The 14,784-nt window shown below is 41.0% G+C and overlaps 1 protein-coding gene across 18 annotated transcripts in view; it reads right to left on the minus strand.

The window, feature by feature from the left end:
- Positions 1-14,784, minus strand: part of ptprk (protein tyrosine phosphatase receptor type K) — a 109,892-nt gene that overhangs the window by 39,606 nt on the left and 55,502 nt on the right. For all 18 annotated transcript variants that reach the window (XM_027284057.1, XM_027284069.1, XM_027284068.1 and 15 more), the window contains 5 exons: positions 10,388-10,469; positions 8,758-8,873; positions 7,934-8,108; positions 643-755; positions 256-436 (listed from right to left, as the gene is read on the minus strand). In XM_027284057.1, the coding sequence (XP_027139858.1) occupies positions 256-436; positions 643-755; positions 7,934-8,108; positions 8,758-8,873; positions 10,388-10,469 (667 nt within the window). The remainder of the gene's footprint in view (positions 1-255; positions 437-642; positions 756-7,933; positions 8,109-8,757; positions 8,874-10,387; positions 10,470-14,784) is intronic.

Genomic DNA, 14,784 nt, shown 5'->3' on the forward strand with positions numbered 1-14,784 from the left:
ACAAACATCACTCCACCAGCTAAAATATAGATACTAAGACCAAAAGAACAACAGCGGATGGACAGATCGATAGACAATCAGACAGGCAGAGGAGGCTGTGTGCACAAGCAGAATCAGCTGAAGTCGATGTGCAGTACCTGCCTTTGTCTGGCAGAATGCAGCCGATCATATTTCAGGTGGACGTTCGACAATTTTGGACAATCATCGACGGCTGTCATCTGTAATTTAGCTACACTACTGCTAAATGTGTCTTACCTGCACATTTGGTGCGGGTAATGAGCGGCGGTCCAGGTTTGCCGGTCCCTCCCTCTCCCGGTCTGGTTAGTAACACTCTGATCTCGTACTCTGTGTCCGGGTCCAGATGCCATAACTTATAGTTGGGAGAGTTCACGGCGTGAGTCTCCGTCCAGCTGCCTGACGTCATACGGTATTCAACCTAAAGCGGAAAAAAAAAAAGTATGTTAATCAAAACGTATAAAAACATCTTTCCACGGCCACGTTTTGATAAACTTTACATCCATGTAGGTACATTTTGTCTTTGGGTGTATGATCTTATCTTATCTTATCTTATCTTATCTTACTTTGATGTCCTGGCTTCATACAGTGTTGTTACATACCCACAATACCTCACTCTGAACTCACCTCTTTCAGGATAATAGGCCCGTCTCCAAATATGGAGTTGGCGTTCAGCTGAATCAGCAGATACGTCGGGCCGACACCGAGCAGCTGGGGTGGGGCGATGGGGTGCGGGGGCTCTGAGGAGAGAGAGAGAGAACAATTAACAAGATCATAAAAGAAGGTTTCAAAGAGGCTGACGAGAAGAATGGAAAACACTAAAACAAGGTCACGGCGGAACAGAACAGAGAGGTAGCGGCACAATGAACGCCGTGAGATACAAAGCCTCGTTAGTGTAACAGCCGACATGTGATATTTGTGAGGTCAAATGGATATTTTAATCTACCAGCAAACAATAGTCTTATTATCGTTATAGATAAGACTATTATGGGGGCAACCTAACAAGCAGCGACTGCACTGGCTTGAGATTCGGCATCTGGTGTGAGAGTGCTACCTCTGAAGTATACACAGGGTTTAAAGAGTAAAGACGTGAAGAAAGAAAGGTGTTTTTCTTTGAAAGGATGCACGAGTGACAGATATTTGAACCCTTTAGTGAATGTTCTCATCATCTTTTTTAAGTTTTACAAATAATAATTTTACATTTACACCTTCAAGGTAAAATCGAAGCAGACTAAAGATCCTGACAAGCTGTGTTGCAAGTACCTGTATCATGAAACATGTAAATACATGTTAAAATGTATGACTGGACCTCCCCTCAAAAAAGTGCACAATAAATAGGTATACATCTACATTCTTCTGCAAGTTTTGCTGCCACTACTCATAGTGAAGTTATGTATCCCAATATAAAGTCAGTTCACCAGATTTTCTCTAATGAGTCATCTACATTTTCTCACTTTTGTTTGAAATAGATTGAGCCGTGGAAACAGTAAGGAAAAAAATCACCTCACCTTCATATATATATCTATAATGTATATATATATATATTAAATGCAGTCATGTACTGTGGTGCTCTGTGAATAAACACTGCTTGCATGTATCTGTATGTAAATGTGATGGATGTGTGATGGTTCAGGGCCAGTCAGCCAGATCAGAGCTAACTGTCGAACATCTGTGATTGACAAGCCGAAAAACACGCACGCAACCTTAAAACACAACGCATCAAAGATTTATCTAGCTGACACATATACACACACACATACACACACACACACACAAGAGATCAGCACATGAATTAATCACAAACACACACACACACACATATTTGACGTACAGTAAATCATACAGATTTTATCTCTCTCAGATACATTCTCCAACACATCGCCAGCCAATATCAGTCTGAAGATACAGAGGAGTGTTTGCAGCTTCAATCATATCATATCAAAGTGAGCATTATCTAAATTATATGTGTGTGTGTGCGCGTTACTGCGCATGTTTTTACCTTTAATAGTTATATTTTGCATTGCTGTCACCTATTTTTCTCTTTGTGTGTGTGTGTGTGTTTGCATTTCTGTGTGTGTGTGTTAGTGTGAGTGTGGCTGTCAAGAGAGGTGCAGGCTGGGAAGTGTCTTTTTAGCAACAGATGAAACACTGTAGTCTGACAGCACATGCGTGTGTGCAAACACACACACACACACACACTGAGACAGAGTTGAATCCAGATAATGAATGTTGAAGTGACTTCAGAAAAGCAACAACGTCAACAACATGCCAGCTCGCAACACTATCAAGAAAATACAAAGTAAACAACTCGACGATTAACAAACGAACAAATAAAGAAAAACTCAGAGAGAGAGAAACGAGCACGCGAGCAGTAGATTTGCCTGCGTGAAGCCTGCGTGTTAACTCTGAATACATGTTTGTGTGTTATTTAAAAACCTACTGAATATCTGAGAGATAAATAATAGACATAAAAATAAAACAGTAAGGAATGTAAGTGGGTCATTATGTGACTCCAGAGAAAAACAAAAGCTGGAACGGCTTCATGCGTTTGATTTTCTTCTATTTTTTTTTCCCATCACTTGTCATTTGTACAGTTGACCTCAAAAGAAAAAAGAAAAAAAAATCATCAATGGCGTCTTTTTTATTATTAATCACATGTGTGAACTCGCTCATCATTTCTTCTTCTTCTTTTTGTTTTTGGGGTCAAATGTAAATGATAATAACAAAACAAATCAACATTGGGAAAACTTCAAATGTGTCAGTCGTTTGTGTGACCTAACCCGTCTGTGTGATTAATTTGTTTTCACTGTCACTCACTCTTTACTGACATTGGAATTAAAAAAGCTCCCAAGACATCAGTCGAGGGTTTTGGTGGATTCTCTGATTTAAGATTTATGATGTGGGGGAAAAAAAAAAAATCCCATCAGGACAGAGACAGACACAACAACATAAAGAAAAACATATTGAGTTGGTGACTGACGCCACTGACAGTATAAAGAATGGGCAGCGTATGCGTGATGTCACTCATAGGTTTCTGCAGAGCCGCTTTGAAACTCAGAATCTGTGGCCAGTTTGAATGACGCCTCGGTGCTCTGTAACGACACCCAACTGTCAATCAAAGCGTCCACGATGTTAATCCTGCATAACTTTAAGCCTTAATATAATGTGAACAGGTGAGTTGTATATAAATTCACCCTCAGTACAGTTGTTATGAACGGGGAAATTAGCTATAGAGACCAAAACTGTTTTTTGTACCAGGCTGTAAACATGTTTATTGGACATTTGAACATGGGGACTTATGGAGACTGACTCACTTCTGGAGCCAGCCTCAAGTGGACGTTTGAGGAACTGCAGTTTATGGCACCTCCGCACTGGCTTTACTTCACAGCCACGGAGGTTGCCGCTTGACTGATGCCCACTAGGCATGTTCCTCTTTGTTGTCCATCGTCAGCAACCTTGTCAATAAAGTTTAGTTTTCACAAACTGCTGCTGACATCACCACGGAGCGCACTGGAGGACATCTGACCTCCAGAACCAGAGAGGAGTGTGTGTCTCTGTGTGTGTGTGTTTCAGTTGTATCGACGACCAACAGTAGGAGTGGTAGCTTTTCTAGAGTTCTGTAATGCCCAAAGCTTCACCTGTCACTATTACTTAGTGTGTGTGTGTTTGTGTATGTGGGGGTCATTACAGGTTTAAGACAGTTGTATAAATTTAAGTCAGTTGTGCGTCTTCATAAGTCTGATAAAGTTGTGTTTGCATGTGTGTGACAATAATATCACAGGAGCTTTTTAGGCCATACGTTGTGTGTAATGCAAGCTGGCATGTTATGTGTGTGTGTGTGTGTGTGTATGTGCGTGAGTGTGATACAAGCTGGCGTGACAATGCGCTCTGTCACCATAGGAACCAGAGGGCAAGGGTTTATTAGAGCTCGGCTCTGGCCAAACCACTAGTGACACACACACACATAAATAAACACACAGTCAGACTCTCTCATACCTCTTTGTCTCTCACACACACAACGATTATCTTTACTAAAACCATCTAGTGTTGAAATGTAGGGCTGGCTAATCAAACCTTGAAATCTTTTTGGTCCTGATTGTCCAATATTTACTTTCCTTTTGATCAAATAGTTCAAAATTTATTACGAATTTTGCCAATTTCAGACTTTATTTATACAAAGTTCTTATTATGACTGCTTGTGTTTAAAAAATGTTTAATATTTGAAAGGTTTATTTTGTTAAATAAAAGAGGAAAACTGTCGAAAAACAAGTTTAAACTTTTTCAAGGTAAGATACTGAACATAGGTGTCATATTGGCACTCGTATTAGTAAACTGCTAGACTTTCTAGAACAGAAAAACTGATCGACAATTCTGACATTCATGTCATTCATCAAGGAAACATTTAAATGTCAAACTCAAATGTGAGAGTTTGTAGAAAAAAAACAGTAGAGCTGTGACTCAATCAACAGAAAAACTATTCTGATAATCTGTCACAAATGCCAAAAGGTCATTGGTTCGGTCCTCTCACGTGCTCAACTTTCTATGAACGGAAAATGTTTCTATTCTGGTCAAAACAAGCGATTTTAGGATGTCACCCTCTGCTCTTGGCATTTAGCACATTCTGTAGACTAAAGGATTCATGAACCGACTGCAAAAACAATCATCAGTTATTATTATTTTATCATTTTAAGTTACAAATGACCTTATTGCATCAGACAAAGAACTCGTCTCTGTACTGTCCATGCACACCAAAGGTAGTCATGGAGTTCCACAGGGTTCTGTGCTTAGACCACTCCTATTCAGAACTACGTTATTAGGAATCACGCCATGAACTTTCATTGTTAGGCCGATGATACCCAATTATATTTATTGAAATCAGTCAGCTAAACTTCATAGCATGCTCTATTATCAATCAAGGATACTTTGATTAGGATATTAATATTAGATTATATCATAATTGTATTGCTGCTGTGCATCCATGTGTCTTTCTATTCATCTATTTATCTACCTCTCCCCCTCCCTCCCTCCCTAACTTTTGTTACGATTTTCCGTTATATAAATAAAGTCGAACTTAATATTTCTGCTCACATATTAGAATTATTTTGGAATAGCCCGTTACACCTCCCATGATCTCAGCTCAGCACACACAGAGGGCGACCATAATGACACATCTCTGTCATCTACATGTTGTAAATATCAATAGACTAGGCCTGTGCGAGGCAATCTCACATCACCCAGCGGGCCACTTTTGAGACTTTGGAAAATGAAACCTGGGTTACTGCCCTGCTGCCAAAGCATTTTTAATATATACAAATCATACTTTGGCCGTGATTCTTTCTTCCATTTCCTTGTTTGTCAGATTCCCGTGAGATCCATGATCCCTCCAGTAATCATCTTTCCACCTCTCTTTTCAATTTCACAATAAATAGACATTAAAAAGTAAAATATATTAATAATGCAGCTAAATTCTGTCCATATTCGTGGTCGTCAGTGTCCTGCAGCAACTTCAAATATTATCCAACACGCATACTTTTCAAGACGTGAAATAAACATATTCCCTGTTCCTTTGATTTCTGTCTAGCTCTCATCTCCGATCTGATATTTCTAATAAATAAACATGAGGCTCATCTCCTTCCACATTCATACACGCATTCCTGATTCTTTTATTGTGATATCTTTCTAACAACCAGACTCTGGATCAATATTCATAATCACCAATATCCCCTCAGAGCTCCAAAAGCAGATTGTGAAAGTGGCTGATTTTTTTCTACGGCCTTGCTATGAAACACACAGAACCTGAATCTATTTTCATATATGTAGATTGCTCCCATTCATGTTTCGACACGTGTCTCCTGCTGTGAGGATTCCTCGTCTCCCTCCTCTTTGCCTTCTCGCGTAAAAAAAAAAAAGAGATGTTCTTGATAAATAAACATTAGCCACTTACGTATTCTTACTAAATCAGCGAGGTCCTGTCTCTCCGAAGAGTTTTATATTCACTTGACCAAAGAGAAAAACCAACACATTCATGCCCGGAGGGGATTGTAGCACTGACGTTAGCAGTGGTAGTGTCTCGAGCTCGAGCGACACGGAAAGTCGAACTCCAAAACTGGACAGAAGAGCTCCATTATCAGAGCCACGCCGGCTAATATTCATATGCATGGAGCTCACTTCTGCTTTGATTTCTCATTTTCTTTCTCCTCTGCCATCTCTTATGCAGAATAATAAACATGATTCTGCTCAGCTGTTTACATATTCAGACATATTCCTGATTCTGATAGGGATATTCTCGGGATAATGAGCAGACTATTTACATTTAACTTTTCTTCGCCATCTTCTCTCTTTGCTCACCCTCCTCTGTCTCCCCCTTCTCCTCCCCCCTCCTTTCTGTCACTCCTGTATCATTCTTCGTGAATCTCTTTCACCCTCACCCTCTCTCTCTCTCTCTCTCTCTGCCCTCCCCCCTCTCTCTCTTCTCTCTCTGGGAGATGAATTGAATATGTAAGCTATTGGATGTGAATGAATAAAGCATCCCATCTCAAACACACATTGGTGACACCTTATTAACCACATGTCAGCTGCACATGACAGCTGGAGCACACACACACACACACACAGTTTCCATTCACACACACACACACACACACACAGTGTACACATGTGCACACAGACAGTAATGCGACTGGTTCACACCCACGCGAGCATCCACACAATCACACACACACATACGAGCGTGGAGCATTTGCACACACACACCCACACGTGTACAAACACAAGGCTGCCATATACACAAACTCTCCTCATTAGTCTATATTGTGTTACATTTTATCAGTCAGACACAGTGAATGTGAATTTGATTGGAAAGACATTTGACATTTCAGAAGTTGAACACAATAAAAAAAAGTTAGCCTCGTAACGTGAAAATATGTAACTGGGTCAGGAAATTAAGTGACACGGAGGTCAGACATTAACTTCATTACTGACCACACTACGCCCCTCTGTTTAACAGCGGTTATTCAAGGTCGTCTGTTGAAGAGTCTGGATGGTGGAGTCTTAATTTGAAATGTTTTCTTTACAACTTGAAAAGAAAGTTACATCAGAGTTGGCTAACTATATCAGTATGTATGACAGCAGATCCCCTCACTGGAATTAACCACCGTCTGGAAGCCTTTATATGTTGAAATGTTAAAATATAACATACTGTTTCAATATAAGAGCAGTCTTAATAATTCTCTTATCGAGTTGTCTTAATATGTATCTTTATTTCCAGGTCTAAGACGCAAACTTTTTGGCTTTTAGCCTCAGTCTTTTAGAATACTTCCATGTACTGTATGAAGACGTGAAATACATATTTAAGCTCTGATTTTTTCTTTCTATAGCTAATTTCTCTGTTCATGACGACTCACCTGTTCAAATTATATTAAGACTTAAAGTTATGCATAGTTAAAAGCATGGCTGTTTTGACTTACAGGTGTAAGAAACCCAGGCTTCATTCAGCTCGCCTTAGGTCCATCAATGATCCACGTCTTTGTGGGACTACAAACATGGCGGCGGGCAGAGCCACCACATTCTGAGCTTCAAAACAGCGGGTGACGTCACGGATACGTTGTCCGGTCTTTATACTTTCAGTGGCTACAGTGTCATTTTTCAGCAGACAAATTTGACAGTTAACAGCCAGAAATGAGAAGCCTGCTGTGGGCTAATACTTTCAACACGTGTAGCAACAGTCACTAAGGGATTATCAATCAGTCATTCAGCTTCCAAAAATACCGACTCACCAATCACTAAAGTTATCTACTGAAGCATTAAAAAAACTTCAAAAAGCTGAGATATCAAATATTAAATCAGAGAAGAAAACAGGATGAAACAAGTATTACGAAACAATCAAATCACCTGGAAAAATATGTTTTAAAATCCTCACCTCTGACGATAAGCCCCGCAAAGTTGGACACCCCGGAGCCGCGCTCTGATTGGGTGACGCAGCGGTACAGATCTTGATCCTGATTAGTGACTTCTTTGAGGTGGAAGGAGGCGGCGAACCGCCTGTGGTTGATGTTTTTGGTCTGAGCCACGGGAATATCTTCTCCGTTCCTCCTCTGAGTCACAGACAGAAACACACACACACACAGGCCGATCAGGTGCTGCAAGGTGCCTTGCTCAAGGTCACAAGGCAGCACTACAGCTCACACACACACTCTCTCTCTCTCACACACACACACATATACAGACACACACCTCCCCTCCGCCTCACTGACAGCAGGTTTGAAGGTCATGACTACAATAGAGCCATAATGAAATCAGCAGCTATTAAACTCTTAATCATGTTAGCTGGTAGGATATATGGCCTGGAGTCACTCTGAATGTGTGTGTGTGTGCGTGTGTGTGTGTGTGTGTGTGTGTGTGGCTGACACTTAACTATTGGATGTACCCGTCCTGAGGGTCTCACATTGAGTACCATGTTTCATCTCTTAGTGTTTGCCTATTTCTAACATCATCATACTGGAGGCATGCAAATGTATTTATACTTCGTATTTGCATCTATTTATTAATTCATAATGTTCACATCGTTTAACATTAAAACCTGAAAATGTTCCAGATACCCAAGAGAGAATGCTGTCTAATATTAAAGGACTAGTTCACCCAAATAGCCATGTGGATTTTGGTTTCTTGTTCGCGCAGTAGCAGCGGACTAAAACATAGTTTTTATTTAAGTGTGTGTGTGTTTCTGCATGTGTATATCTGTACCTGTAGCCACAGTTTGTTGTTCGACGTGTCTCGTCCGGTGGCGATACACTGAAACGTGGCGTTTTGTCCTGCGTTCACCTCCACGTCCCCGAGACGCAGGAAATGAGGGGACTTATCTACAACGAACAAACAAAACCAAAAGAAAAAAAAGAAAGAAAGAAGGATATTAGATTGAGTTTGCAACAAGGTTGTTTGTGTTTCCGAATGTTTTTGGTTTCATCTTATTTATCTGTTATAAGACGGCACAGCCGGAGGGGGACTTATCGGATACAAACAGGTCAGATTATCACAAACGCGCCGTATACGTTTCAGGACTTTTCCTCACCCTGAGGAATATGTTCATTATTGCTGCGATGGTGTCAGATGAAACCAAAGCACGGTGCTGCGTTCCCACAGGGGGAAGGTATCATCAAATGTCACTTCCACTATATATAATTCACATACGCAGCTCCCGATTCATAACAAGCACGCCAAAGCTGTGAAATAAGCCTTTTAAGACCCTGAAGATGCCTCGAGTTCAGCTATGACATTTTTATTCTGGGGAGGTGATTGCAATCATAGATAGCAGCTACTATGGTGAATGAAAACACACACACACACACTAGCTTGCACACATGCATTCATGCAAACACACACACACACACACTTGTGTGTGTGTGTGTGTGTGTGTGTTTGCATGAATGCATGTGTGTGTGTGTGTGTCCAGAAATGCAGCTGTGAGGATGAATGCTGCCACTGTGGAGACTAAGTACTAATTCCTATTAGGAGTCCTGCTGCTCTGCCTTTAAAAGACTCCGACTCTTCTTCCTTTTTATAAATTTTCTCAGATTTCACGTCACTCTTGATAAAATTAACACCCAGGTATTACTTTCAGAGACGTGTGGCTGACTTCTGACAGAGACAGGGACAGCAGGGACACCAGGACCTCACAAACTCTCCAAGATGGACAGCGTGAGACAGTTTATTTTTATGACTTATAATCGATAGCGTCTGTTAAGAAACAAAATCGTGCTGCTGCTCCTAGATGGATGACCCAACAGGAGCTGTAATTGCTTCCTTTTCAACATAGGGACCCTCCAGGAACCGGGCCTATATGGCTCCAGATTAACTAAGACGCCTCCGTTAACAGTAACAGTTTGTTGTCACAAAGTGAGGAAACACTCGAGCGAAGGAGAGAAGAGAAGACTTGAGACGTAGCGAGAATTTTAAAATGGATCGCAGTCCTCATCTCTTTCCTGTCAGTGTGAGACAAGACAGCTACTGTTTGCTGTGTGTGTGTGTGTGTGTGTGTGTGCAACTGTGTGTGTGTGTTAAAGAGAGAGAGAGAGAGAAATGCTGAGTGGTCAGAATCTTCTCTCTCTATGATTGCCCTAATACTGTCTCATTTCCCGCTTCACTCTCTCCTATTCCCTCCTTTCTCCCTCTCACAATCTCTCTCTCCTTTATTTTTATTTCCACGACTCGTCTTTTTCTCCTCCTGCTGCATCCCTCCTCTCCCGTGTCACCTTCCCACTTATCTGCCCATCCGACTGCAAAGGAAACCATCCCAGGTACAGTCTAATTAGTGGCCAAAGCTATCAGCGTCTCTTCAGCGAACTACGACTAATTGCCGGGCATGCTAATGACTCACCGCACGGGTAGCTGAGCACCTGAATGTCGTCAATGGCGATGAAGCCGGCTTTGCTGTCCGAAACCTCTGCTTCGAATATGACCTGAGGAAAGAGGGAGACAGAGATTTAGCTATTACATCCATTATTATCAATCTTTACTAATCCTTTACTTAAAGAGGTCGTCTCGCTGAAATTAAGATGTCTGTTTACACAAAACGCAGGTTCCACATTGAAGCAAACAATTGCAAGTGGCAATAATTCAAAAGAAATGAAATATTCTGAATTTCTGGGGTTTGTTTTATTAAATTTCTGCTGCTGAGTAATTTTTAAAAAATAAGGTTTTCTAAATAAAACACAAAAGACATTACTCAAGCTGTGTATTAGTACACGGAACAGCTGGAGAATACAAACTGTACGACAACAACAGCAAAAACACTGACAGCGTCGCTCCTAGGAGAAAAAACTAAAACTTGCATAACCCACAAACACTCTGCTAGCACAGCACAAACCCTCTCTGGCACTGTTACCCAGTCACCAACCCTCTTTAGTATTGGAACTAAATCAGAGCCCGTGCCTCTGAACTGACTTTTAGATGCATTCAACAGAAGCCACAATATTGCCGTTTTAATTTGAGGGATCCAATTGAAGTTGTCACAGGATAGATGGAAAAGTCAGCGACAGCTGCTAAATACATAAATACAAAGCAGCCATCCCGACTGCTGCTGAACTTATACATTCTGGCCAACAAGCCATGGAAGGATGAACGAGATCCTTCCTGTTGGATCATTGTAATCTCCTTTGGTACACATAAAATGGCTGCCCGCGGAAATGATAATAAGTAATGAAACCAAACACGTGGAGGTGGAGAACGAGAGAGTGTATTTGTTTTTCCATCTCATCCCTCTGTGTCTTTTTTCCTTATGCACTTTCTTCTCTCAGATTATTCTGTTTCTTTTCTTGACAGGTGAGTAATGCACTGATGTCCATTTAAAGAGTGAAAGTGAAAAAATAACAACATCCTTTTAGCTGGGCTAACATTGTTGGCTCCAATGGAAAGCAATGTCAGCTTTGATCCAGAGTGAAACAACTACTGGATTGACTGGTTTTGTACTGAGCTCTAGCGCCACCAGCAGGTCAAAACTTGACTATTTACAATATTAATTCTCATTAGCATTCGTCGTTCTTTGTCTTTAGTGATCATTTGCTCAACGTTAACCAAGCGGCAACCTCCGTGGCTGTGAAGTAAAGCCGATGTGGAAGTGCCATAAACTTCCTCAAATGGCAACTTGAAGCTGGCTCCATAAGCCCACACTGAGCCCGTTCAAATCATAATAAGGCTTAGAGTTATGCAAAAACAGCGTGGATGCTTTGATTGACAGGTAGGTGTTGTTACAGATGGATGGTGTGAGCACCCAGGCATCATTCAGCCGCCTCAGGTCAACTGATGATCCACGTCTTTGCCAATTTTTAGATAGAAACAGGTAGGATTACCAACATGGTGACGGACAGCCCCACATATTTTGACGACTCTTCAGATAAATGTAAGTGACGTCACATACCCTGTCCATTCTTTACACTGTCAGTGATGATGTTAACATGCTGAAACTAAGATGGTAAATATTACCTATGTGTTATCTACAGACCTATATGAAGCACCGCCGTGTGGAGCCTCACCTCGCTGCCAGTGTGCCAACAGACTCTTAGACCTTGTTTACTTCCATCTCTGGTTGAGAAACTGGTACGGACAAATGTGACTCAGCAAACTATGAGTTCATTTATCTCTCTTACAAACAGAAGGAATACCGTGTGGCTTCTTTATAAGATAAATGAAGAAAACAAGCAGCAAACGTGAAAATGGATGATGATGGAAAATGATCGGCCTTAGTGCTTCTCTGAACTTTAAGTGTTCAACAGGTGCTTACATTTACCACCGTTTCAGTCCAACTCATGGTCTGAACATACTTGTCTGTTCTCCACTCTGTCTTCCTTCCATCATCATCCCTCTTTCCTCTCCCCTTATTTCTCTCTCTCTCTGTCTGTCTCCGGCTTGCCATCTCTGTTTTCTAACAGTGTTTACTCAGAGAGGAGCTGTAATGAACAGAGGAGAGGAGGGAGGAGGAGACGAGGTCGCTATCAAAAAAGAGAGACGGAGGGAGGAAGAGAGCGAGGGAGGGCGAGCGGTTGTTGTCATTCATCACCTGTAAGAGGAAATCTGCCGTGAACTGTTTACCCATAGCTTATCATCCCCCTGCTTGTCACACTCTCCCCCTCTCTGTCTCCCTCCCCTTCCAATCTATCTTGTCTCTCTCTCCTATCATCTTTCACTCATAGCTCACTGCGGAGCACAGCAGAAAGACATCAGTTGACTTTTAATACCTTCATCTCTGTCCGTCTGAAGACCAGCTCGCCTGCCTGTCTGCCTGCCTGCCTGTCTGCCTGCCCCCCCGCCCCGGTCTGCTGATCGTTGTTTTGTTATTATAACCACGTTTGTTTTGGTAGCCATAGCACGACCTTATGACTTCTTCTCCTTTGTGTGCACATGTACGTGTATCCTTCTGAACTTTTTTTTGTAGGAAGTAACCTCATCGCTAAAAAAAACAAACAAAAAAAACAAGCTGTTTTCTGTCTCCAGTCAAGTCCAACAAAAGTGTTTCAGGTCTTTAGATTTACAGGGTATTGACACCAGATTGGAATAATTTGTTTTTGTACAGTAAAAACACAATTGTGTTTTATTTCAGCGACCAAGTCTGTTAAAAATAATAGAAAATATTATTAAGTAATATTAATATTATTAGAAGGTGTGTGGCTTTATTTACACACCTTGAAATATTCAATCTTTAAGGACCTCTTCAATTTCAACGAGGTTACTTTGATTGATTTCGATTTAATTTGAAAGAATTAAGGGACTTTAATTATTTGAATGATTAAAATTTAATCTTGAGATTTTTGTTTTGATATTACAAGCTGATTGTTTGGGCAGTGAGTCATGTTTCACAGGAGTCCCACACAATTCGTATGACTTAGTCTCTCAAGTCTGTTGCTGTTAATCATCAATTTCCAAAAACGCCTCGGGTCACTGCTCAGATGGTCATTGCTCATTTTGTTTCCTTGTAGAGTTTAATTATCGACCATGAGACTCTTTGTATTCTGTGGTTCATGGATCTGATGGTGGTCATCTCTGAGGAGAAAGTGTTTCGATCACAAAGGTGTCAAGCGCTCGCAGACTGACTCATGCCATCGGTGTGTGAGGCAGGATTACCGATAGCTCGGATTTACAAGTTCTCACATGGGCAACGCAACAAGAAACGCTGAAGGCTGAGGACTGACACATAATCAGTCCAAAGCAGGGACGGACGATACATCCTCTTATCAACCAATCACATACATCACTTTGATGCATGCATGTACGGGCACTGAATAAAAAATGTTTAGATCGGCAGGCAAAGAGCGTTTATAGTTTGAATCCTCAGTCATGAGAAATGTCAGCTGGGTTTACGCAACTGCTTTTTTGTTTTTTTTTTATATTTATGAGAGAGAGTCGTATTTATACGAGCCAAAGCTTAAAGTAATAAATGTTAGGCTGGAATAAAAACAGCAATGATGCCAGTGACAGAAATCTAAAATTCATAAATTCCCAAGAGCTGCAACTAATGATTATTTTCTTTATTCAAGCCAAATTTAGTCTATGAAATGTCAGATATGTGTAAAAATAGCGCCTTCAAATGTCTCGTTTTGCTCGACAAATAGTCGAAAATCCAAGATATTACATCTACTGTCATATGAGACAAAGAAAAATGTTTAATATTTACATTTGAGAAGCTAAAACCACAATTAATCAACTAATCATTGCAGCTCTAATAAAGTAAAAAGATTTGAATCTGCGGCTGGAAGGTTTTCATTCAAAATATAGAAGCGACTTTAATTGTAAGGTAACCTACATAGTGCTGCTTCTTGTGTGCATGACTGCATGAGTCTGCATGTGCCTTTAGTCTTCCCCTGGTGAAAACCGGTCTCATTACAACTCAAGCTAAAGTGCTAACACAGAAACATGTTTGAACATGAAAAAATAGCTTCATAACCTCAAATCCAATAACCTGTTTCATAGCCTGAAAAAAAAAACCTACATAAGCCTCAGCAAACCGGGATGATTATGTTCAATTAAAACGTGTTGACACACGAGTTTCATGCTGGTGATCTCCTGCCCGTACTCACTGAGGGCCATTTGGGCTCCAGATGGGCCATTTGGAAAGATGCTTTCACACTTCGCCTTACAGTAATATTATAAGGTCCCCGGGCTGTGTGTGTTAACATGATCAGTGTGTGTGTGTGTGTGTGTGTGCCTGCTAGGACATTTGGAGACAAGCTATCCCACAACATGCACACATCTGTCAGCAGCAGCCAGCAAACATACACAGAT

Source organism: Larimichthys crocea, chromosome XI (assembly GCF_000972845.2).
Source record: "Larimichthys crocea isolate SSNF chromosome XI, L_crocea_2.0, whole genome shotgun sequence".
In the NCBI taxonomy this organism is placed as follows: domain Eukaryota; kingdom Metazoa; phylum Chordata; class Actinopteri; family Sciaenidae; genus Larimichthys; species Larimichthys crocea.